This window comes from Urocitellus parryii, chromosome 2 (assembly GCF_045843805.1).
Source record: "Urocitellus parryii isolate mUroPar1 chromosome 2, mUroPar1.hap1, whole genome shotgun sequence".
In the NCBI taxonomy this organism is placed as follows: domain Eukaryota; kingdom Metazoa; phylum Chordata; class Mammalia; order Rodentia; family Sciuridae; genus Urocitellus; species Urocitellus parryii.
This window is the reverse complement of record NC_135532.1, coordinates 166,948,001-166,973,347: the sequence shown is the minus strand read 5'-3', so window position 1 is coordinate 166,973,347 and position 25,347 is coordinate 166,948,001. Positions and strand designations below refer to the sequence as shown.

Here is a 25,347-nt window from a genome sequence, read left to right as displayed (position 1 = left end):
CAGTGCTGCCCTCATTAACCTCAATGTCATTTGGATGGTCATTCCTCTCTCCAATGCTAACCAACCTGAACAGGTACTTCTGGTCCATCCTGTGATGCATCTAAAATATTAATCTTTTCAGAAGAGGTGGGTAGAGAAGCATCCTGAGTATATATTTGACCTCTAAAATTAGGTGGCATTTTCAGTGTGCCTATACTGTTTTAGGTCCTAGTGCTCGAAATATTAGTCAACTATCAGAAGAGACTAGCCTGTTTTTAAAAGACCATTGTTGTAATCATTATTGTCCTCCTCCTCCTCCTCCTCCTCATCATCATCATCATAATCACATGTTAAGTAGATCCTCTGAATGTTTTAGGCAGGAACTTGGAATTGTTTTTAGAACATTGGTGACAGGAAAGTACCAAGATATAAAAAACAAAGTCTATTTTGGCAGGAAGGGATGGGCACTAGTAAGAGATGAATGAGAGTATACTTTTAAAAGATGGTGATAGCAGTAAGGAAGTAATGTTATATAGTACTAATTGATTCTCTTAATTTCGTAAGCATGTAAGTATAAGTAGGCATACTAGCCAGCTCAGGAAGTCTCATATAAATTAGACTGTGCCACACAAAAAAATGTAGACAAAAAGAAAAGTTACTCCACAAAAGGCTATATAACATCACAGAAAAGAAGGCTCATAATTTGTGATAACTACTGCATAAAATAATGCTCAGAAAATAATGAATTGTGATTATGGGCACACATTTATTTACAATGACAACTTCTTTTATGAATCTTTTCTGTTTCAATAAGCTTACTACTGCCTAAAATATTCGATAAGATAAGCTTTCTGTTATGAAATTCAATAAAAATTCAATAAAAACTTTTCTTTCTTCAAACCAGGGGATTTTTGTAATTAGACTAAACTTTCAAGATTATTTGTTCAACTTCCTCATTTTAAGAGTCAAGGAAAAAACTTGACTACAGTTTTCCCCAAATTTACAGGTAGAGCCTAAGTAGAACCTTTCTGTGTAACATACTGATTCCACCTCCATGAGTGTTTAGATTTGATAATAGAAATTGCTACTAAAGAAGTGTTAGAGACCATCTGAGAAGCAGAGGGAGTGGCTATAGAAATGAACATAAGAATAGCAATCACAGACTTCCAAGTCTTCCCTTGTATAGTGTTTATTTTATATTCATCCTATAACGATGACCTGTCATTTTGTGTCTTAGTAAGCATAAGATAGGCAATGCTAATATTTTTTAAACTCTGTTTTGGAATTAACTTTTTGAAGGAGGGTTGATAGTAGAGTAGCATATTTTCTGTGTTCTAATGGGCTAGATAATAAAAAAAAAAGTTATTCTGATTTGGTATGTGAGAATTTAGAACTCCAAGATAACTATGAACAGTTGTAGTAAGAAAAAGTTGGTGACAACTCTTAGAATAGAAATAAAATTCTCCAGCAGTTGGTGCAGGAACATATAGTCCTGTCTGTCAGCTATTGTTAGGTGTCTAGGAGGGAACAAAGTGGCCAGTTTGTTTATTTTTCTTTCTTTTGCAGGTCATTCTGTATCAGGGTGGACAGATGTTTGATGGTGCCCCCCGGTTCCATGGTAGGGTAGGATTTATAGGCACCATGCCAGCCACCAATGTCTCCATCTTCATTAATAACACTCAGCTCTCAGATACAGGCACCTACCAGTGTTTGGTCAACAACCTTCCAGACAGAGGGGGCAGGAATATTGGGGTCACTGGCCTCACAGTGTTAGGTGAGTGACAGAGAACTTGCAGGTACCTTGCACTTTATTTTCAAATCTCCTGTCAAGAATATTTCCTTCTGCCCTTCTTCTCCACTCTGGGTCTGCTCATGTTCCTTCTCTGCCTTTCTTCTTTAAGGTCTGTCTCTTCTGTTCCCCTCTATGTTTCTAACACACAGGCTTTCTGCCCCCTTCTTCATTTCTGGTGGTCTCTAAAGCTTCTTTAATGGCACTTTCTGGGAGATGGATAAAGGTGGTATAAGACAACATCTGAAATGGTCCCACTCTTTTTTTAAGCATCAATATAAGACAGAAGCCTCTGTTGAGAGCACATTAGATGATGGATTATTTGTTGTGAGTACAAAGCAGAAGTTTCAGTGTGTGTGAGAGCAATACTTTTACTTCCTGTGTATATAACATGTAGCAGTTCCATGATAGTTTTTAGCTTGTACCTGTTGTCCTGGTATAATTTTAATAATACTTCCATTTACATGTTCAATTTCTCAGTTTTCCTGTCTCTAAAATAAAACACTGACTTCTAAATGTGTTCTTGTGGTAGAAGTGGCTGAATTCAGTTCATTTGGGGGAGGTGGAGGAAGTACTCAGAGAAAGCCAGTTCTTTTAATTCTCCTCCCTTTCAGGTCTCAGAACCTACCTCCACAGTCCCTGTCAACCCCTGCTCCACTTGGTCTTCCATTGGGCTGTCAATTCAGGATGCCAGTGTGGGGAATTCTTCTTGTTTTCTCTCTTTGGATGAGAATATGCTATAATCCTTAGTGCATTTTTCTCCTAGTCTTCAAATAGCATTAAAAACTAAGTACCAGATTGGAAATTTCTATTCTCAAAAGTATTATTCACTATAGTATATTAAAAATCATATGGATTTTTAAATACCCTGAGTACTGGGTACAGAGTACTAATGGAATTAAATATTCTGATGTTTACACCTCAAGTTATGTTAACTAGCCTCCCACAATATCCATACTGACTTAATTTTTTTAAGCATTCTAGGGCCTGAGTTTTCTTTATTTTACTTATATGTGGTGATGAGGATCAAACCCAGGGCCTCACACGTGCTAGGTGAGCACACTACCACTGAGCCACAACCCTAGCCCTTACTTAATTTTTTAAAGGAAGAAAAACAGTCTTTATTTTATAGTTGATGCTAGATTCAAGGAAGTATTTTGGATTTTCCAGAGAATTACAGTGACAATGTCAAAGCAAGCAAATTGAGGATATTGGTTTACTCTGTCACAGCAGTTAGGAGCCTATGAGATTTATACTCTTCCTACCTGTATGCTTTCCATTATTCTCTCTTCCCCAGTCACTCTCATTGCTGATTGCTCTGTCTTGCCTGATTCCTCTATATACTTTTTGCTCATTTTCCATTTGTATATTCTATCATTTATTGAAAAGTCATTAGCATTATAAGTATATCATTACTTGGACTTAAACACTGGTGCCTACATTCCCTAATATTTGACTTTAAGCTATGGGCTTAGTTTATATTTTTACTGTGTAGTTTTGGCTTAAGTATTCTTTTCTTGTTGTTGTTGTTAATTTTTTGTTCCTTGTCCTCCTTTGTGCTCTTTTCTGTCTTCATGATCATAAAATATCCACGGTATTACTATCAAGTTCCTGTTACTTGGATCCTTACTCTAATTTTCCCCACCACAAAGCAGAATTTGGTATAAAATGGGTCTTTTGGTTTTTGTTTGTGAAATAACAAAGAACTTTATTGAAGTGGTCTTAGCCACAGAACGACCGGCAGGGCGAGTGTTCTATTCCTTGAAATTTTCTTTTAACAGTGATGTTTTGACTATTTTTAAAGGTATAATGTTGACGTGATGATCTTAAGAATTCTCTTTAAAGAATGCAGAGTGAAACCAAGACCATAAGATACCTTGAAAACATAATAAAACAGCATAGCCCCTTTTACATGTTTGCCCCCTGCCAAACTAAAGTTATAGGTTGTGCCATTTGTGCCCAAGCCCCGTGACTTAATGCATGATTGTCCTCTGGCTTCTGCCAGGAGGTTGTCTCCTAGTGTGTGTTCCGAAAACAGTGTTACCTGAGGTTCCAGTGTACTGAATGTTTATGTTGTCTCTGTCATTGTTTGGCTTACAGTAAATGTGTACTTTATTGTTTATTCTTCTTATTGTAGTTCCTCCTTCTGTCCCACACTGCCAAATCCAAGGATCCCAGGATATCGGCAGTGACGTCATCCTACTTTGTAGCTCAGAGGAAGGCATTCCTCGGCCAACTTACCTGTGGGAGAAGTTAGACAATACCCTCAAGCTACCTCCAACAGCCACTCAGGGTATGTACAGAGCTGCTTTAATCATTTTATTAGTTATGGGAAATTTGGAGATTCATTAAGTAATTTTAATGGATTTTGAGAAATAACCTTCTTTATTTGAAACTGCTGACAAAGCTTTCTGGGTCATTCTCTGTTTAAACTTTAAAGTGAATACAACATTTCCTTTATCTTCTCTTTGTTCATTTGGTGGTTACCATGCATGGAAATTCTGTTCCGAGTAGAGATTTAAAATAGCTAAATGGTAGCTGCTCTGAGTTAGCTCTAAGTCCACCCTTGAGGTTTATATCTGAGAACCCACTTCCTACTTGAGGCATAGATGCCAAAGTGTGAGAAGCATCTGCATAATCACTCACGAGGAGGTTAACCCTCCTGTTTCCAGTCTAAAGTTTCCTTAGAGAGGAAGATAAGAAAGAGAATAGGGAAAGGCCTCCCAACCGATGAGATTGATGAACCAATCACACCAGATAGGTGCAGGTGGAGAAGACACGAGTGTTATAAATGGTTTTTTATATGTAAACTCAGCTATTTAAATCTGGATTTAAAGGAAATATGCTTGAAAACTTGAAGAAATTTTATGAAATAAAACGAGGGAATATTATATGTAAAATCTTCTATTTGAAGACAGTAAAATGTAGTAGCCTTAGGTTTTGTATTATCTCTTATACCTAAAATGTTCCTTGTAGCTTTCTCAGGGATGATTTATGAATCTCTCTCTTTTTTTGTACCCTTTTTGTACCAGGGAATAAACCCAGGAGTACTTAACCACTGAGCCACATCCCCAGCCATTTTATATTTTACTAGAGATAGAGTCTCTCTGAATTACTTAGGGCCTCACTAAGTTGCTGAGGCTGGCTTTGCACTCATGATCTGCCTGCCTCATTTATAAAATTTCTAATTAGTTACACATTACAGTAGAATGTGTAACTAATTAATAATAATCAGCCTCCCAAATCGCTGGGATTACAGGAGTGCACCACCATGCCTGACATGAATTGGCCATTAATGGAGAGGCCTAATACATCCTTAATTGTGCCAAGTTTGAATCCTATCGACGATGGTCCTTGCCTGCCCTGGAAAAGGAAACTCCTAAGCTGTTTGGTGAATTTAGACACATTAAAGAAGCAGTTCCACCAGCCTCTGAGGTGCCTGCAAGGGTCACAACACAATAGTAATGGCCCTTATCATCATCTTTTAATTTACCTAGTCCAAAATTAATTAAAAAAACTTTTTAACATAGTAACTTTTGGGTTACCTTGATAATAAGTACTGTAATTGATTGTTCATTGCTGAATGTGTCAGCCATATTGTGGGCTAAATAATTTAGCACTTTTTGTGGACTGACTTGTTATTCTCACCATTGTAAGTGGTATGCTTAAAATAGCTCTTGTCTTGAAACGCTAAAAACTATCTTCAAATTCCAGATTTTCCAACAGTTATTTCTGTAACAGTTCACCTCTTTGATCCTGTGATACATTTTTCCTGTAAAATAAAGTGGTTACACAGGGAAAGGTCCACACAGATATGGTCATCTGATCCTTGAAAAAGATGGCAAAAACATAAATTGGGGAAGAGACAGCCTTTTTAACAAATGGTGCTGGGACAACTGGTGATCTATATGTCGAAGAAGGAAAGTAGGCCCTATCTCTCACCTTGCACCAAAATCAACTCAAAATGGATCAAAGACTATGGAATTAGGACAGAAACTACACAACTCCTAGAAGGAAAATGTAGGGTCAACACTCTAGCTTTTAGGCACATGTAGCAACTTTCTCGATAGAAGCCCTAGAGCTCCAGAGATAATGCCAAGAGTTAATAAACGGGATGGCGTCAAATTAAAAAGCTTCTGCAAAGCAAAGGAAATAATTAGGAATGTGAAGAGAGAACGCACAGACTGGGAGAAAAATCTTTGCTAGATACTTTTCTGACAGAAGAGTAGGATCTAGAATATATAATCTCAAAAAACTTTATACCAAAAAAAATCAAATAACTCAGTTAATAAGTGGGCAAATGAATTAAACAGATGCTTCTTAAAAGAAGAAATACAAATTGCTAACAAATACATGAAAAAATGCTCAGCATCATTAGCAATTAGGAAAATGAAAAGCAAAAGTACACTGAGATTTTATGTCACACCAATCAGAATGGCAGTTATTAAGAATACACACAATAATGCTGGAGAGGATGTGGAGAAAAAGGAACACTTTCACAGTGTTGGTAGGAATTGGTACAACTGCTATGGAAATCAGAATGGAGGCTCCGCAAAAGACTAGGAATAGAATCACACCACTTTTACTCCTGAAAATTAAAGTCTTCATTATGTCATTTTCAGGAAAATGGATGGAAGTAGAGACCATCATTTTTTTTGCCCATTTGTAAAATTTCTAATTAGTTATATATTACAGTAGAATGCATTTTGACATATCATACATAAATGGAGTATAACTTCTCACTCTTCTGGTTGTACATGATGTAGAATTATACCAGTGGTGTAATCACACCCCATACCCCTTCCTCTCCCTTCACTCCCCACTGATTAATCCAAAGTACCTCTATTCTTCCCTAGCTGAGACCCCCCCTTTATTGTGAATTAGCATCCACGAATTAGAGAAAACATTCAGCTTTTGGTTCTTTTTTGGCTCTTTGGGATCAGCTTATTTCATTTAGCATAATATTCTCCAGCTCCACTTAGCATAACATTTACCAGCAAAGGCCATAATTTCATTCTACGTTAAGGCTGAGTATTATTTCATTGTGTGTATATATATACCACATTTTCTTTATCCATTCATCCATTGAAGGGCACCTAGTTTAGCTATTTTTAATTGAGCTGCTATAAACATTGATATGGCTGTATCACTTGAGTATGCTGATTTTAAGTCCTTTTGGTATGGACAGAGAAGTAGGATAATTGAGTCAAATGGTGGTTCCATTCCATTCTGAGGAATAAAGACTGTCATGTTAAGCAAAATAGTTCAAAGTCAGAAGGTTAAGGATTGAATGTTTTCTTTTATGCGTTGAAGCTAGAGAAGAAAAAAGGAAAGAAAAGGTGGGGATAGATCTAAAAAGGCAAAGGGAGATGGGTAAAGAAAAAGGACTAAGGGGTGGAAGACAGGGATGGAGGGGGGAAGTGCTTGGGAGAGTGATATTGGCCAAATTGTATTGTTATATTGTGTGCATGTGCGAATATATAACAACATATCCCATCAATATGTATGACTAGAATGCATCAATTTAAAAAATGTGGAAATCAAGCAGAAAGGGGAAAAATAAACACAACAGGGTTAATAATATCTTCCTCAAAGTCCTCTGTAGTATCATTAAGATTCCATGATTGATATTTATTACATTTCTTTGGAATAGCAGATAAAGTTTAGAATTACAAATGAGCATTTGACAATGACTATTTGTATTTAAACTGAGAAATACCTGTAGAGCAAACCTTCCGTACATCTTTGTTTTTGGATATGATATCTGTCAAATTTCTTAGTATCCACTTTACAACTTGAATATTCTTTGGTTCTTTAGGTATGAATGTGAATTTGAAAGCCAAAGAAGAAAACCTTTGTCTTTTGTATTCAAACTCTGGATTAATTATCAGAATTACTTTGTATAACTTTAACTATCATAATAACATGTTAAATGAGTTAGATTTTTAATTTAAATTCACCTTTTCATATCCTTGCTTATAAACTAGATCTCAAAATTACATATAATCTCAAAATAACTTAGACTTTTTTGTATAGGAGATTGTTTTCACTAATTATGTTTATAATTGTTTGATAAAAACTGGTGCATTCTCTGAGAAAAGAATATTTGACACCAGGGGAGAGCATCCCAAGAGTCTAATGTTTTGTTATCAATAGAATGATATTTTGGAATTAGAAATGCTGAATGGTCCCTGTGTGTAAATGCTATCTTGATGGAGCTCCCTTTGGCAAAATCTGGGAGAATTTGAACATTAAAATAAATGTATAGCCCATAGAGGAGGAAGAACCAATAAACACATGTAAGTTGGGGTAAAGGGAAAGCATTATCCTTCAGCAGAATGCTGACTAATGCATACAGAAGGAATGTGGAGTTACGAAACCATGATTAATAGCATAATGACGAACAAAGGTTTGACAAGGAATAGGCTTAATTTACATAATTCCCAAGTACGTCCCCACAAATTACTTATTAGTTACAAAGAATATAGTTAGTTTATAATGGGGAGACAACCTGGTAATAACACTGATGTGACCAGAGTAAACATCACCAGTATTGTGATAAACTGATAATCACATGCTTACTAATTTATGTACTGAGGAGGATGCAAAATCATTTCTGTGGCTTTCCTGTCAAAAACACATAACCTGAATCCAATAACAAGGAAACACCAGACCAAAAAAATGTAAAGACAAAATTGTTCCAGATTGAAAAAGACTGGTATGGTTTTGATATAGATTGAGTGTGTTTCTAAAAGGTTCATGTGTTGGAGGTTGGTCCTCAGTGTGGTGGTGGGACCTTTAAGAAGTAGGGTCTAGCAAGGATTTAGGTAGCTCTTGTGTGACCCCTGAACTCTTGTGTGAGTGAGTTGTAGAAGCAAACCTGACCCCTGACTTGCTCTCTGACTTTTTTCTAGTGATGTGATCTCTTGCTACCACATGAGCTCCTTCCATTGGGACCTCACTAGAGGCCAGTTTAATGTTGTTGTGTCCAACTACAACTAAAAAATAAATTAAAAAAAAAATCACACAGTAAACCAGGAACGTATTTGTAATCCTAGTTGTTTGGAAGAATGAGACAGGAAGATCATAGGTTCAAGGCCAGCTAGGGCAACTTAGCGAGACCCTGTCTCAAAATTTAAAAAAATAATAATAAAATTAAAAAAGGCTGAACATGTAATTCAATGGTAAAGTGCCCTGGGTTGAACTGCCAATACCAGAAGAAAAAAAAAATCACACAGTGGGAGTGATGCAGACTTGTAAATTTATTCTTGCAGTTATGCCACTTTTCCTTACCCAACTTGAGCTTATGTCATTAGATTACTTCAGGTTTATAATAGTTTATCATTTTTTCCTCTATGTTTAATATGCTTTTTTGCATTATTTGTACTTTTCCAAATTAAATATTTAGCTTGGAACATGGTAAATTATGCTCAGTAAATATTAGATGTTTCAGTGATTACTATTACTTGAGCAAATTGGAGGAATTCTAGTTCTCCTTTCACTGAAGGTGTACCCCATTCAAAGTCTTGGCTCTAAATTGAGGCCTGAGTTTAGTCCCATCCATAGGGACCAAAGACCAAGTGGTTTTCTTTTGTTGCTGTGTGGCCATTGAAACCATAACCACTGTCTTTCTAGACCTATATCCACCCTTCATTTCTGACTTTGTTTCCGGCTCCTGTGGGATATCTCTTATCTTTCTTACAAAAGCTTGGATGAATATTTATAATTATTGTTAACTGCACATGGGGGGGGGGGGTTAGTTAGAAAGAACTACACATTAGCTAAGGCCACCACATTGTCTCAACTGGAAGTCAGACCTACTAGTTTGTAGTGATTTTTTATGATTTAAAGTTATCCACAATCACAAAATCTTAACATTACATTAAAAAAAAGTAGGTAGAGAAAAATCTGGTAATCAGCAGGTAGGTTAAAGAACACAGTAAACAGTGTCCTAAGAGTTCCTTCTTGGTAATACAAACATGTTTTCCTTCTCTCTTTCTCAATGGTACTTGGGATTGCACCCAGAGGCTCTTTACCACCAAGCTAAATCCCCAGATTTTTTTTTTTTTTTTAAGTTTTGAGACAAGATCTCCGTAAGTTCTGAGGCTGGCTTCTGGTTTAAGCTCCTCCCATTTCAGCCTCTGAAGTTGCTGGTATTACAGGGGTGTTCTCAGCATGGTTTTACATTTTTACAAGTAATACTCATCACAAGATAGCTAAGCCAACATTGTGCTTTATTATTGCCAATCTTTTGTCTGTGTACCATTTTTTTCTTTTAAGTGGTTTTATGTCAGTATTGTTTTATAATCTGATTTCTTTAATGAAAGAATATATTAGGAACCATTTCCCACATAAAAATCTATGACTCATTTGTAGGAATATATTGTATTTAGCCTCCTCTTGTTGAATATTTAAGTTGTTTTACATTTGTAACTTTGATTTAATTTTAGCCCAATATATTTTAGAGGTATAATTTCTATAAGTTATAAGAGGTCTTTTTTTTTTTTTTTGATGTTGTGGCATTGTTTTCTTGGCGGTGCTGGGGATAGAGCCCAAGGTCTTGCTTGTGCTAGGCAAGTGCTCTACCACTGAGCAGTCTTAGTAAGAGGTATTTTAAAATTATTTCTTAATTTTTGGTCTAGGTTTTAATGTTACCATTATCATTTCAATTTCCACCTAGAGATCCCAGGGGATCACTCACTCACTCATTACCTCCCTCAAGCAAACATGTACAAATTAGTTCTCTGAGTTGATACCATTAGTGTTCATTCAGATCACCACAACGGAAAACTGAATTAATTCTCTTTCCTGAGTTCCAACTTTTAACTAGTCCTCACACATAGGCAATCTTCAGTCTCTCCTGAATCCTAACCCCTATCTCTTTTCTATCTCTATCACTAAAGATTTAGTGCAGGCCTTCTTCACTTCCTGATAGAGCTATTATCAAAACTTCCCATTTATGATCTGGCTGCCAATTCTTCACCCTGATTGCTGATGTTGTTTCTAAAATGCACATCTGGATATCTTTTCTTGCTTTATGTCAAGAAACACCTACAGTTTCAAAGATAACACCTAAATTCCTTGCATGTTAAATAAGTTTAGAGAACAAGCAAAGATCAGGCTATTGATTAATATGTTTTATTGCAACATATTATTTTAAACTTTTATTTCAGAGTGATGGAGTTTAAATATTAAGTATTTGTGGTATTTAAAGTTTTTAAATAGATTTTATTTGACATTTATTTTGTGTTACTGTTTCCTTTTTTATTTTTACAAATTTTTATCATCAAATGTCTGTTTCAAGTTGAGATCAGTTTTACATATTATTAAAATATGTAATTTTGTCATAATATGTTCAAATAATAATAAACCACATATTTAATATTGTGTCTTTTTAACAGAATGTTTTTGAGCTTTTTATATAAGAAATAATTCACTGTTTATTATTATGGGTATTTATTATTATTTAAAATGCATAAATCATATGAAAATACAAAATAATTTATGAATCAGTAATTCTTATCTCTCATCCTCAAATAATGAAGTTTAATATTTGTTGGGAATTTCAAGATACTAGATATTTTCCAAATTTCTTGACAGATTTTTCTCATGATTCAAAAATATGCAAAAATTTCCAAGGAATTCCCACATGGAAATATTACCAGATACTATATTAAGCCCATCAATATGCATTATCTCATTTAGTTATCATAGTGCCCTCTGATGTAAGGACACTTTGCTAGCTCTATGTTATAAGGATGAGGATGCTAAAACACAGATGAAGAACAGGCAAGACCCTAAAGACCACCTAACTAGTAGAAGGTAGAACAGATTTCAGGCCATCTAGCTGATGCATTATTGATTAGTAAGCCAGAGGTGGGGTTCTGGAATTAAGTAGAAATGGTAGAATTGGAAACGTACCCTTACATTTGTTTCTTTCTCTTTCTGAAGGGTGTTATGGCTTAGGTGCATTGTTTATATAAGATAAATACTAGTATGAAGTAAAACTGTAGGGCTTAATATCCTTTGAGCTTTCTAAACCAGTTCCACACAATTGAACTTTCCCCATTCTTAAAATTAAAAAAAAAAGATCATCAAAGAAGTAACTTGATTTTAGAGAATTACTTGTGTACCAGAGCAGGTCCAGATAAGTGACAGATTGAGGAATTAGCCTTGCTACTTTCGGAAAGGGCTGTGTGCTTTGTGGCTACAGACAGTCTGATATTTACTGAAGAGTCCTCCTGTGTCTGCTTTGCCTGGTATACATAAACAGGCCTGTTCTGATGCTGGTTAATCCTTTCTTCAAAGTGTATGTCTCATTCCCTGATAACACTATGAGTTAGCTCTACCATGGTATGTCAGACTTATTTAATAGCACTTTCTAGCAACATGTTCACATTGTCTGCATCTGTAGAGACAAAGAATAATGACTTCACCTTTTAAAAATAACTTTTTAAAGCAATAATCTTTAGAGTTTAGCTTTCTACACGCCAGAATGCTGGTTAGAGCAGCTGTTTAAAATTTCCCAAATTGTTTCTGGAAATGCCAACAAAATTACTGGTTTGGTGTGAGCTGATCAAATTTCTAGAATTTGAGGACTCAAGAGAAAATAAAGAAGAAAAAAGAACATTATGTGGAATTGTGGGGTTGGTTGCCCAGAGATTATGGTTTTCTTGCATGATGACGTTAGGACATGTGTAGAAGAGGGAGTTAGGCAGATGGCTTAATTTTAATACTAACAGCATTGGAATATTGCTTGGTTAGGAAATATCCTATAGCTGTACCTTAGAATGATGCACTTATAAATGTCTTACTGGAAAGCCAAGTGTACATATGGTGATTATGAGCTTTGGACTTGGACAGATCTGATTTTATAGACTGTCTCTACCTGTGTACTATTTAGTCTTGTACAAATTGAGTAGCTACTCTGGGATTTCTTATCTTTGAAAAGTAGGAAATATAGAACCTGAGCTTGTTATGGAGATTAAATGGGACATTTAAAGCTGTTAATACAGAGTATGTGGTATATGTTAGATTCTAGAAAGAAGGTTGGTTGAGACATCTTTATTTATTGAGCACCTTTCTTCATGCTGGGTAATTTCTCAGTGTGGTGTTGTGATGATTAATAAGACAAACCCAGTTCTCACCTTAACAAGATATGAAAGCAAACAATTAAAATAAATGGATTAAAGTCTGTCAGGGCTGAAGAATATGGGGTGCTAGGGGAACACATAAAAGAGACAGCTAATGAAGTCCTTGGAAATTAACAGAATGTGTAGTTAACATCAGAAGAGAAAACCCTCTGATCCTGGCTTGGCCAAGTATATGAGCAAATTCACTGAACCCCACCTCCTGTGCCCACTCCCTGACACCAAAAATCCTCAGAAAGTTTTGTTTTTATTTTTAAGGAAAAGAAATTAACATACAAAGGCAAACCAGTTTACCCTAAATATATTGACTTTGGTGTGTGAAATACAACCCAAATGTCCCAAATTAGCAAGTATCCTGTCCTGGGTATCATATAATATGGGTTCAAGATAATTAAAGTGGCCACATGATATTTTCTTGTGTGTTATATCACTTTTCCTAATGATAACACTCAGCACTTTCCCTTGGGTCAAGAAAGATCCAACACATGCCAAACTAGGAGAAGACAGATGAGAAGTTTCTCTGCTCTTCCATATCTCCAGGGTAGGTGGGGTTCAGTGACTTCTGCAACAGAAAAATTCATTTAATATGTGTGGTTAACATCAGGCTACAGTAGATGGGGACATAAAGCAAGAAGGTGAACCTTAAGAACACGCTAATTCCTTACACACTATTTTGGTGTAAATGATAGTATATTGCTCCTATTAAATAAAAGCCGAAAATAAAATCTCTTCTTTTCCTATACTGTATATTGATGCTAATTCAAGTGTGTGTTTGATAATTCAGTCATTCCTTAACACACACTCCATTTTATTATGTTGGAAGGTATTATAGTTTGGAATAAGCTCCTCTTAATGCAAGAATATTCCCAGGTAAAATGGTTGCATTATGAAAGCTGTAACCTAATCAGTCCATCACCTTTTGAATGAATATACTAGAGTGTAACTGTAGGCCGGTGGGGTGTGACTGGAGGACATGGGTCACTGGGGGCATGCCATGGAAGGGTGCATCTTGCCTGCAGCTCTTCCCTGCTTCCTTTCTCTCTGCTTCCTTACTGACACGGGAGCATCTTTTCTCTGCCATGTCCTTTCCCCATGATGCTTTGCCTCACAGTGGGCCCAAAGCTATGGAATTATCTGCCTATGGGCTGAAACTTCTGAAACTTTGGGCTCTAAATACACTTTCCTGCTCTGAGTTGTTCTTGTTGGGTATTTTGGTCAGAGTGACCTAAAGCTGACTAAAGCAGGACAACCCTGTGACATTGACGTGTGGGGATTTTTCAGTGAATTTGCTCTTACTTGGGTCAGTCTGGGCCAGTGGTTTTTTTCCTCCCCCATATTCTGTTGATTTCCCAGGCTCTCATTAGAGCCCCTCTTGTGTGTTCCCCCCAGTCCTGGCTGGCACTTAGCCCATTGATTGTAATTGCTTTCCCTCTTTTCTCATTTTGACCTTTTCACTATTACATCATCATCCTCGAAAATTACCCCACCCAAAGGAAAATGCTCAGCACACATTGCATGTATTAAATGAAGGAGCTGATACAGACATGAACATTGTGGTCAGATCTGCTTTTGCTGACCCCCTCCTCTCTATCTGCTTTTGATCTAGATAAAGATGAGGGCTTCTCCAGAACCTAGATAACTGAGTCTTAGTTTCACCTAAAAATAAGTCAACCCTGTGGGGTTAGCTCCACGTGTCACCCCAGCCATGTTTGGAATTTATGCCAGATTTTTTTTAACTTATGCCATTAGGAGGCTTTTTGTACCTACTTCTAAATTTCCAGCTATTTTGAATGACTGAGATAACAGGATCTATTATCCTTCCTGTGGAAGGAGGCAGAAAAGCCTAGAGCTTAGAGGTAAGCCAGCCAGCCATCCAATTAAAATTTCTAATGAGCAACTTTGTAATCTTATTATTCATTTAAAGCATCAGTCACTTTATCTGTTCAATGGGATCACTAATAAAAATACTTCATAGAGTCATTGTAAAATTGAGATAATATATATATAAAAGCTTACCTAATGCTTGGCACATATTCATTAACTTGGATTTTTATTATTATTTTGTTATTTTTATGATATTTAAAATATTTTAGTATTTATTATTAATATTTTATTATTTTATTATTACAAAATTATTATTTTATAGATCTAAATAATCAAATTATGGTGATATTAATGAATTGCAAAAATGGGAACTGTCAGAACATTCCTGGGAACTACCAGTGTGGTGACCTTGAAAATATACTGCTCAAACCTCCTGATGTGAGGAGCATGATTGAGTGATAGACAGCCCCTGCTGCTTCTCTCTCAGTGTACCTCTGCTTCCTATCGAGGCCAGGCTTCCCTCACAATGCTCTTAGCTGGTGGTGAGCAGAGTGGTGCTACCAATGCAGGCCTGTTCTTGCAAGGCATGGGGTGCCTTTAATGGATGATTTTGGCTCAAGGATTCTCCACGTGTCTGATGGAATCTTCCATAAAGCTGGGCTGTAGGCTGAGACACTCCCTGCCCAGACTCTCCTTTTTCCCTTCACAGAGGTCAAACTCGTATTGTAGTCTAAGGTTCTCCCTGCTGTTTCCAGCTTCTTTTCTATTTCTTTTACTGATGTTTCCCTCAATAAACCTCATGTTCTTCTTAGTAACTGCTTTTTAGAAAATCTGAGCTAATCCAAGAATTGTAATAGTTGTTGGAAGAGAGTAACAATCTATACCTTAGAGAACAAGGTATAGATTTTCTCCATCAGTTATAAAGTAGATATTATTATGGAGTTTAAATTGATCTTTGTGTTGTTGCATTTTCTCAGAATTAAAATATGGTCCTAATGATCATAAATTCTCTAGAACAAGCATTAGTCACCCTTTCCTTAGGGAAGGCCACTAGAATTTAGGGTATAACATGCTAATATGCAGACTGAATTTTAAAATTGCTGCTATTGAGGATAGTTAGTTTCAGGTCTTTAACAAGTAGTTTTAATTGTTAACGTTCAAGAACCAAAAATTTCTTCCCCCAAAATAAACAAAATTGACAACTCTCTAGGGTATCTATTTATCTTTATAGTTTAATCTTTCGCCTATTTCTTTGGTTTTCTTATTCATTCTACCAAATCCTCACTTGATTACTATTTTTGTGACAGACCAGGTCCAGGGTACAGTCACTATCCGGAACATCAGTGCTCTCTCTTCAGGTTTGTATCAGTGCGTGGCTTCTAACGCCATTGGAACCAGCACCTGTCTTTTGGATCTGCAGGTTATCTCACGTAAGTATGTAGAATCATGATGCCAACTCTAGGTGCGAAACTCCATAACCTTTGTCAAACTAGTAAACAAAGGATTCTGGTTGTTTTGAGATTGTCTGAAGATTGAATAGAAATTCTTTCAATTTTAACAATAGTTGAAAATATTTTGTAAATATCAGTGTACTTTTTAAGTATATGATGATCTTTATGACAAAGTGTCTTTCTCTTCAGGATTATTAGAATTAAACCAATTCTTATTTCATAGTGCTATAGACATATAAATTTACAATGAGCTTATATCTGTAGCAAGACCTTCTTGTGTTTTTTCTTAATTCTTTTTATATGCCTGATTTTGGGGTATCTGATTATAAATAAGCAGTGAAGGAAATTTCTTTTTAGTTGAGAATTCTGGGCTATTTGAATTCTAGTTGCAAAGGGAGGAATGTGGCTGGGATGAAATCATTAGGTATCCCATGAGTGCCAGGCTCACTTGGGGCACTCAGGCAAATTGGATAGGCACTGTCTGTTCCTGCTCTGCTCCAGCTGCTGCTCTCTTGAAGCTACGTGAGTTGCTTAATGATTTATTCATTCACCAGATGTTGAGAGCCTACTATGTGTTAGTCTTCACCCCTGGGGATATAGCTCAGTTGGTAGAGTGCTTGCCTTGCATGCACAGGCCTTGGGTTCAATCCCCAGAACTACACTCACAGACACACACACAGACACATAAAAAAATTTAACAGAGGTTTAGCTTTATATGGATGTGATACTTCAGGCAGTTTTGTATGCTATAATTAAGCTTACATATGTTTATACTTTGTATGGGTATATGCAATTCCTCTCTCTTCCTCTTTCTTTTCTTTAAATCTACCTTAAATATATTTTGCAGCTCAGCCCAGGAGCATTGGACTAATAGCTGGAGCCATTGGCACTGGTGCAGTTATTATCATTTTTTGCATTGCACTGATTTTAGGGGCATTCTTTTATTGGAGACGCAAACATAAAGAGGAGGAGGAAGAAGAAATTCCTAATGAAATAAGGTCTGTATGTCAGATGATTTGTCCTACATAGCCAATGTGTAATCTGTTCATTTTGGCAGTCAAGATTTCTTTGCTAATCATATAACTCTGATGGCCAAGATAATTTAAGTGGCCACATGATATTTTCTTGTGTGTTATGTCACTTTTTCTAATGATAACACTCAGCGTTTTCCCTTGGGTCAAGAAAGATCCATCACACACCAAACTAGAAGGAGACAGATGAGAAGTTTTTCTGTTTCTCCATATCTCCGGGTAGGTGGGGTTCAGTGACTTGCACAATTGAAAAATTCACTTCATACGTGTGGTTAACATCAGGCTATAATAGATGGAAATATAAAGTAAGAAGGAGAACCTTAAGAACATACTAATTCCTTACACACTATTTTGGTGTAAATGACAGTATATTAGCTAGATTTTCATTACTATTACAAAATACCTGAGGCAGGAATTTTGTTATAGAGGTTTACAAAAGAGTTTTATTTTGGCTCAGGGTTCTGGAAGGGGAAAAGAGGCCATATCTGGTGGTGGCCTCCTTGCTGGCAGGCTTGAGGAGGTTGCACAGGAGTGTGTGTGAGTCTGTGTCTGTGTGGTCTCTCTCCATCTTCTTATAAAACTCTCAGGATCTAGTCATGGAGCCCCAACCTATGACCATATTTAATCCGAATCATGTCCCAAAGACCCCACCTCCAGATACCAAAGTGACTAAGTTTTTCACCCTCAAAAAAACCTCACAATGGGAATCAAATTTCAACACCTGAGCCCTTAGGAAGCGCTCAAACTGTAAACACTGTACCAGACAGTTCAGATGTGATGTCTTAAAAAAAAAAAAAAAAAAACAATGTCAAGATGATCTTTAAAGAAAAGTGACTTTTGGCATCTTATGGAGATTTGATGTTTCAGGCTCAGTCTCAGCTTTCATTATATCCTATCCTGTTGAAAATGCTTTAATGGTTCCAGTCTCCTTAGCAGGACCTGCATTGCCTTCAGGATCTGATAGCTACCCTGCTTACTCTGTGCTCCATACTACCCTTTATTTTCCCTGTATCAAGGTCTTTGCTCAAGCTTCTGCACTCTCCTGGTCCATGCACCTTCTTCTTTCAGTATCTATTAAATAAATCTCTTGATTTAATTCAAGACTAGTTAGGCATCACCTCCTCACATATAATGTCTTTTTAGCCTCTTGCCCAACTTTTTATACTTATAGATGTTTTTGCATTTATTGTCATCACCGTTTAACCATAGGCTTCGTGGGTGTCTTTTTTCTTTCTTTCTTTCTTTTTATGGTGCTTAGGTTGGAACCTGGGGCCTTGGCAAGCTATTCAAGCACTCTTACTCTAAGCCATATTCCCAGCCCCAGTTAGGTGTCATTTTTGCATGAAATATATAGAAGAATGTACTCTATAAATGTTAAATAGATGAATTAACATCTAAACTAGTGACATCTGTTTGCCTCTTATAATTCTTTAGAGTTCGGGCTGTGTGTTGGAATAGGTTATTGAGGAACAAGAATTACTGAGAAACATCTCTCATAAGCACAATCTCAAATAGTAATTTGATTTCTCAAACTCCAAATGGTAATAAAATCAAGCCAACATTAATGATTTCTTGAAGTTCTTCATATAAAGCTTGTTTTGTGTGTGTGTGTGTGTGTGTGTGTGTGTGTGTGTGGTGTTGGGGATTGAACCCAGGGCCTTGTGCATGCGAGGCAAACACTCTACCAACTAAGCTATATCCCCAGCCCTATAGCTTGTTTTTGTAGCTATTTGATGACAATTCACTCAGTGGATTTCTTTATGGACTATTTAGAGTCTTTCTTTCCCTCTCTCTCTCTCTCTCTCTCTCTCTCTCTCTCTCTCTCTCTCTGTGTATGTATGTGTATATATACATATATATTATGTATTTATATAATTTACACACAAAACATATATATATATATATATATATATATGTTATATTAGAAGAGATATTCTTTGAGAGATCTAATAGTTCCTTTACTACTGAGAAACTGAGGAAAGAATTCCTTGACTATTGTTTCACAGGGAGTGGGTACCGAAGCTGAGGCTAAGCATGGCTGCCATGTTTGCTTCATGATAGACCATTTGTTTCAGACATACTAATGTTAACATAAAAAAAAAAAAAAAAAGATTCCTTGGTAGGATGCTAGGATAAATCTGAAGTAAATCCTAATGACAACTTTTGTTCCTTCTCAGAGAGGATGATCTTCCACCTAAATGCTCTTCTGCCAAAGCATTTCACACAGAGATATCCTCCTCAGAGAACAACACGCTGACCTCTTCTAACACCTACAACAGTCGATACTGGAGCAACAATCCAAAAGTTCATAGAAACACGGAGTCATTCAACCACTTCAGTGACTTGCGCCAGTCTTTCTCCCTTCACTCAGGCAATGCCAACATCCCCGCCATCTATGCTAATGGGAACCATCTGGTGCCGGGTTCACATAAGACTCTGGTAGTGACAGCCAACAGAGGGTCTTCACCACAGATCATGTCCAGGAACAATGGTTCAATCAGCAGGAAGCCTCGGCCACAGCACACACACTCCTACACCATCAGCCAAGCAACACTGGAGCGAATTGGTGCAGTTCCTGTCATGGTGCCAGCCCAGAGTCGGGCAGGGTCCCTTGTATAGGACATGAAGAGAGGTTGTGTTCAGAAAAAAATAAATGGGATGCCTCCATACAAGGGGAAGGGTGGGTTGGGTGAGTGCTGGGAAAGATAGACTTTCCTTATGATTATATTAGACAAAAGCACAAAGAGGAAGACAGTGCTCTTACTGGCCACTAAGATGTGTACAGTGGACTGGAACCCTCCATCTTGAAGCCTTGTCTCCCCACCACAGATGTCCTGGGATTCTTTTCAAAAAGCTGCATCTCAAAGATGTGCCAAGCCAAGGAGAAATATAAGAGCAGAATAGCACTTAAAACTCAAACTGCAGTCCAGATGGGCTTGTTCTTTAATTCATGCCTAACTTAATAATTTCAAGAGATTAAAGTGCCAGATGGAATTTAATAAGGAAATTATTTAAAAAATAGGTGTCTTTAGAAAAAATAATGAACAACCCTGTGATGTGTTCTGCCTCTGCCTGTTCAGTCCCTCATTGTATAGAGGGCTGGATGGCATAAGTGGTTAATATTGGTCTTAACAGTGATGGCTCTTCTGTCACATAGAATCAAAACTTTTTGCACAAACAAAATTTAGCGAGAAATGGAGGAAAACAAAGGAGACTTCTTTGAGAAACCCCTCCATATTTATTTATTTATTTCTTCCTGAACCATGAATTTCATATTTGGAATTTTGCTATATTGACAGATTCTTGTCTGTCTGTGTTATTCTAGGATCTGTTACAGGTCCATGGCATAACTTGTTCATTATTTCCTGGAAAAGTATTTTTTTTTAAAGGAAACTTTTTTTTTTTAAATACATGAGAGGCATTGGACTGGGCAGTGAAAAGACTTAACACCTTGTTTGGTTATTATAGTTAGTAAACCCAGCAGAAGGTCTGACACAAAAGGGCTAGGTTATTTGGGCAGCTCAGAAGCAGGAAGGCAGGTGTATGGGACCTCAGCCTTCCTGGGCAGCTTCCCAGAGTGAATTTGACCAGGTCTCCCTTGCTGTGACACCAGGTTACTCTTAGTGAGGGCAGTACTTGATGCCTTTTGTCTCAAAAGGCATAATTCTTCCTTGTTTGACAGAGGTTGGGTTATTGTAGGAAGGGCAAGATTATTGTTTGTTTGTTTCAAAATAATTCTTTTTGCAAAAGAGGTAAGACTGAGACAAACAGGGTAACTTGCAGCATGTTCCTGGGAGAGTTTGCACTCTGACAGCTCAGGTTTGCAATTTTGCCCAGATGCATTTTACACCATTGTAAAGAGACTCCTCTTGTGACTAATTACCTGGCTTGGTTGGTCCTGTAGTTCACCAGATTAGTTTACAAACTCGCCATTCAGTTTTGTGCTATGAAGATCTGGCCATACTTGTATTGGTGGCTATCTCGCCTTAATCACACTTTAAGAAACCTACAGGTGATTTCTTCCCAGATGTTTCCCAAATTATTTATGATACCAACCCCATGATTCAATAAGAACATCTTTCCTTCCCTCATGTGCTCTCACTCCCTCTTCCCACCATGCTCCTTGACTTCTGATTTCTGACTTTTCTGAGTGACTGGATGTGAACAGTTGTTGTATACATGATTTTCCCAAGTGGACTATACCCGGAACCTAACCGTTGCAACCATTTAATGTTGTCACAAAGCGGAATTTACCTTAGCATTACTTATTTTTTTCCATTTGATGGTTCTTGACTTTGTAAAAATTTAAATAAATGAATGTCTATACTTTTTTATAAATAAAAGTGAAATACCATGACACAGAAAAGATGATACTATCAGATGCTGTTTAGAAAAGCATTTATCTTGCATTTCTTTATTCTTTCTAATTATCTAAAATTCAATAAAATTTTATTCATATAAAATAAGTTGTCATTAATTATCATACTAATAAATATATGATTTTTATTTAACAATCCCCTTGATGTTAAATGCATTTTTCCATTCCATTAAATAATATTTATAACCAGGTTAATGAATGTGTAATATTTCAAAAACTACTTTTCTTTCTTTTGTTGTTTGAAATTTAAGTTCTAGTTTTTACACATGATTGGATTTATAATTACCCTCTTCAGATTTGAGCTGTTTTCATATTTCTTAGTCTGAAATTTCATGAACATGGGGTCCACACCTGCTCTTTTTACCACTGAATCTCTATCACCTACTACAGTGCCTACCTTGGGTTTTCAAGTGATAAATGACTGATGATTTGTAAACTGAAATTGCCCAGTCAAGTTATGGGCATGACTATAGCTCTTGATATATATTGGATCATACTTCACTAGAAGAAATGTAAAAGTTTGCTTTAAATTTTTATTTTGAGACAATAATGCATTTATATGCAGCTATAAGAAATAATATACATCACAAATAACCCTTCACCTATTTCTCCCAGTGGTGACATCTTGTATAACTATTGCAACATACCACAAATTGATATGGATACAATCCATTAGCCTTATTTAGATTTCAGATTTCAGTACTTGTACTTGCATTCATGTGTGTGTGTGTGCGCGCGCGTGCGTGCATGGGCGCACAAGCATGCACATTTCATTGTGGGCATTTCATCACTATGTAGATTGATGTGACCCCAACAATTGACATCCATGTGCTCTTCACAGTACCTCCCTCCTCTCCAATTCCCTAATCTCTGAAAATGACTGCTCTGTTCTCCATCATTATAAATTTGAGAATGCTATATCAATGGAATGTGTAGTATGTAAGCTTTGAGGATTCCCTCTTTTTTCCAATCAGTATAATTTTCTTGAGCTTTATCTAAGTTATTGCATTTATCAATAGTTTGTTCCTTTTTAGATAGATTATCATTGCATCATATGGACATACCACAGTTTATCATTATTGAAAGGTACAAAGGACATTCATAACTATTAAAAGATACAAAGGACGTTTGGATTATTTCCAGTTTGGGACTATTATAAGTAAGCAGCTAGAACTATTTGTGTATAGGTTTCTGTGTGAGCATGTTTTTCATTTCTCTGCGGTAGGAGCCTAGGAGTACAGTTGCTGGGTTGCATGTATTATGTGCATGTTTAGTTTTTTAAAAAAATGGCATACTCTCCCAAGTGGCTGTACAGTTTTATATTTATTCCCACAAGTAAAAGTGAGCCAGTTTCTCTACATCCTTAACAGTGTTAGATATTATCAATATTTTTAATTTTAGCCATTTTGATAGGCATGTAGTAATATCTCATTATGGTTTTAATTTGCATTTTCTGGTAGCTAATGATGGAGAACATCTTTTTATGTATTTTTTATATCTGTGGCCCTTTCAGCAATATGTCTGTTCATGCCTTTGGCCCATTTTCCAGTTGCTGTTTTTTTTTTTTATTGCTGTTGTTTTTGTTTTGTTTCTGCTGTTGAGTTTTAAGAGTCCTTTGTGTATTCTAGATGAATGCAAGTTCTTTGTTGAATATGTTGTTTGCAAATATTTTCTCCAATTTATCTCTTGTATTTTCATTCCTTTCATGGGGTCTTTTGTAGAGCAAAGTTTTAAATTTAATGAGGTCACTCCAGACATGGTGGCTGTGCCTGTAATCCCAGCTACTTGGGAAACTGGGGCAGGAGGATTGCAAGTTTGAGACCTGTCTGGGTAACATAACAAGATGCTTTCTCATTTTAATGGAGTCCAATTTTTCAGTTTTTCATTTTGTGGATTCTGCTTTTGGTGTCTAGTACCTAGACCAGGTACTGAAGATTTTCATTGATTTTTTTTTTTTACCTCAAGTTTTATGGTTTAACTTCTGTGATCTAGTTGCTCTTTTTCAAAGCAGCTTTTTGTTTCACTAATTTTTCCCTACTTTTCAGTTTTTAGCTTCATTGGTTTCTGTCTTGATTTTTTTATCTCTTCAGATTGTTTTGAGTTTATTTTGGTCTTAGTTTTTGTGTTTCTTGAAGTGAGAACATACTTTATTGGTTCTATTTAATGTAAACATTTAAGGCTATGATTTGACTCTCAGTACTGCTTTATCTGCATCCCATATGAAGTTTAGGTTGAGGTTTATTTATGTATTCATTTTTGCCTATATAGATCCAGTTGCTCTGTCCTTTCTCCAGTGAATTGCTTCTTTGTAAAAGGTCCTGTAGGCATGGCTCTGTGAGTCTCTTTTCTGAGTTCTACAGCTGATTCATTGATCTTTTTGTGATTTTCCTTCCATAAAATTATCTAATACCATGCTGACCACTGTAGTTATTTAATAAGCTTTAAACACATGGTAAATGAGTTTCTTACACATGATCTTTCTTTTTCAAAGTTGTTTTAAGTATTTGGGGTCTTGTGACTTTCTATATAAATTTAGAAATAAGATAGTTTGTGTTCACAAAACACCTTGCTTTTTTCATAGGAATTACATTGACTTTACAGAATCAATTTGGAAGAATGACATATTCATTGTGTTAAATCTTCCAATCTCTGAACATGATATGTTTCTCCATTCATTTAGGTCTCTGATTTATTCCACCAGTATTTATAATTTTCAGGATACAGATACTATAATGTGTTTTATACCTAATTATTTCATTTTTGAAGCAACTGTAAATAACACTGTACTTTAAACTTTGGTTTCTCTATTATTAGCAAATTAAAGTGTGAATGGATTTTATGTGTTGGTTTTGTATCTGGCAACTTTGCTGAATTCATTTGTTCTGCATTTTTTTTTTCTGTAGAATCCTTGACATTTTTTGACATACATAATATGTCATCTGCAAATAGGAACAGTTTTATTTCTTCCTCTTCACTCTGTGTGCCTTTTCTGTCTGTCTTTCTTACCTTGTTGCAATGACTAGAACTTACTATATTATGTTAATAATAATAATTGAGTGTGATGTTCTTCCCTTGTTCCTGATCCTAGGAGGTAGGCTTTCACTTTTACAACCAAATATGATGCTAGCTGAAGGTTTTTAGAGATGTTCTGCATCAACTGAGGAAGTTTTACTCTATTACTAGTTTGTGGAGAATTTTTTTTAATATGAGTGGGTGTTAAATTTTGTCAAATGCTTTATCTGCATCTCTTAATCTAATCGTATGTTTTTTCTTCTTCAGTTTATCGATATGCTATATATTACATTGATAGACTTTCAAATGTTGACCTAGCCTCACAAATATGGAATAAATTTTAGTTTGCCATGATGTATAATTATTGTGGAATTTGATTTGCTAATACTTTGTTGAGGAATATTTTAAGTTTATAGAATTCTCAAGTGAAATCTTCTGAGTCTAGAGATTTCTTTTTTAGCTATTCAGTTTCTTTAATGATTATATGATCATTCAAGTTGGATATTTCATCTTTATTGAGATTTAGTTGTTTGTGGTCTTGATGGTAATGATCTACTTTTTCTAGGTTGTCAATTTGATGAACGTAAAGTTATTTGCATTATTTCCTCATTATCCTTCTAATAGGAACAAAATCTGTATTGCTGTAACCAGTTAAATTCCTGATATTGGTGATTTGTATCTTCTAAATTTTTTATTTTTTGTATTTTACTAGAAGTTTGTTGACTTATTGACT

The 25,347-nt window shown here is 36.1% G+C and overlaps 1 protein-coding gene across 4 annotated transcripts; it reads left to right on the top strand.

Annotated features, from left to right (window-relative positions):
* Nucleotides 1-19: 19 nt before the first annotated feature.
* On the top strand, nt 20-19,843 carry Igsf11 (immunoglobulin superfamily member 11). 4 transcript variants are annotated; one of them, XM_026395896.2, is made up of 6 exons: nt 20-73; nt 1,546-1,753; nt 3,906-4,061; nt 16,050-16,100; nt 17,125-17,191; nt 19,402-19,843. In XM_026395896.2, exons 1-6 carry the CDS (start codon nt 35-37, stop codon nt 19,841-19,843), a joined length of 963 nt encoding a protein of 320 aa, XP_026251681.1. In that variant the 5' UTR covers nt 20-34. The 4 variants fall into 4 exon arrangements, with proteins under 4 accessions (XP_026251681.1, XP_026251672.1, XP_026251663.1 ...); XM_026395887.2 differs by having other exon boundaries at nt 16,050-16,172; XM_026395878.2 differs by having other exon boundaries at nt 35-73; nt 17,041-17,191.
* The last annotated feature ends 5,504 nt before the right edge of the window (nt 19,844-25,347 follow it).

What these genes read in the sequence shown, in the direction of transcription:
- Igsf11 (XM_026395869.2), top strand. Translation starts at nt 35, where the DNA reads ATGGTCATTCCTCTCTCCAATGCTAACCAACCTGAACAG. An exon ending in CACTGGCCTCACAGTGTTAG is followed by an intron (nt 1,754 to 3,905) that starts GTGAGTGACAGA and finishes TTCTTATTGTAG; the next exon opens with TTCCTCCTTCTGTCCCACAC. An exon ending in GAAATTCCTAATGAAATAAG is followed by an intron (nt 17,192 to 19,401) that starts GTCTGTATGTCA and finishes GTTCCTTCTCAG; the next exon opens with AGAGGATGATCTTCCACCTA.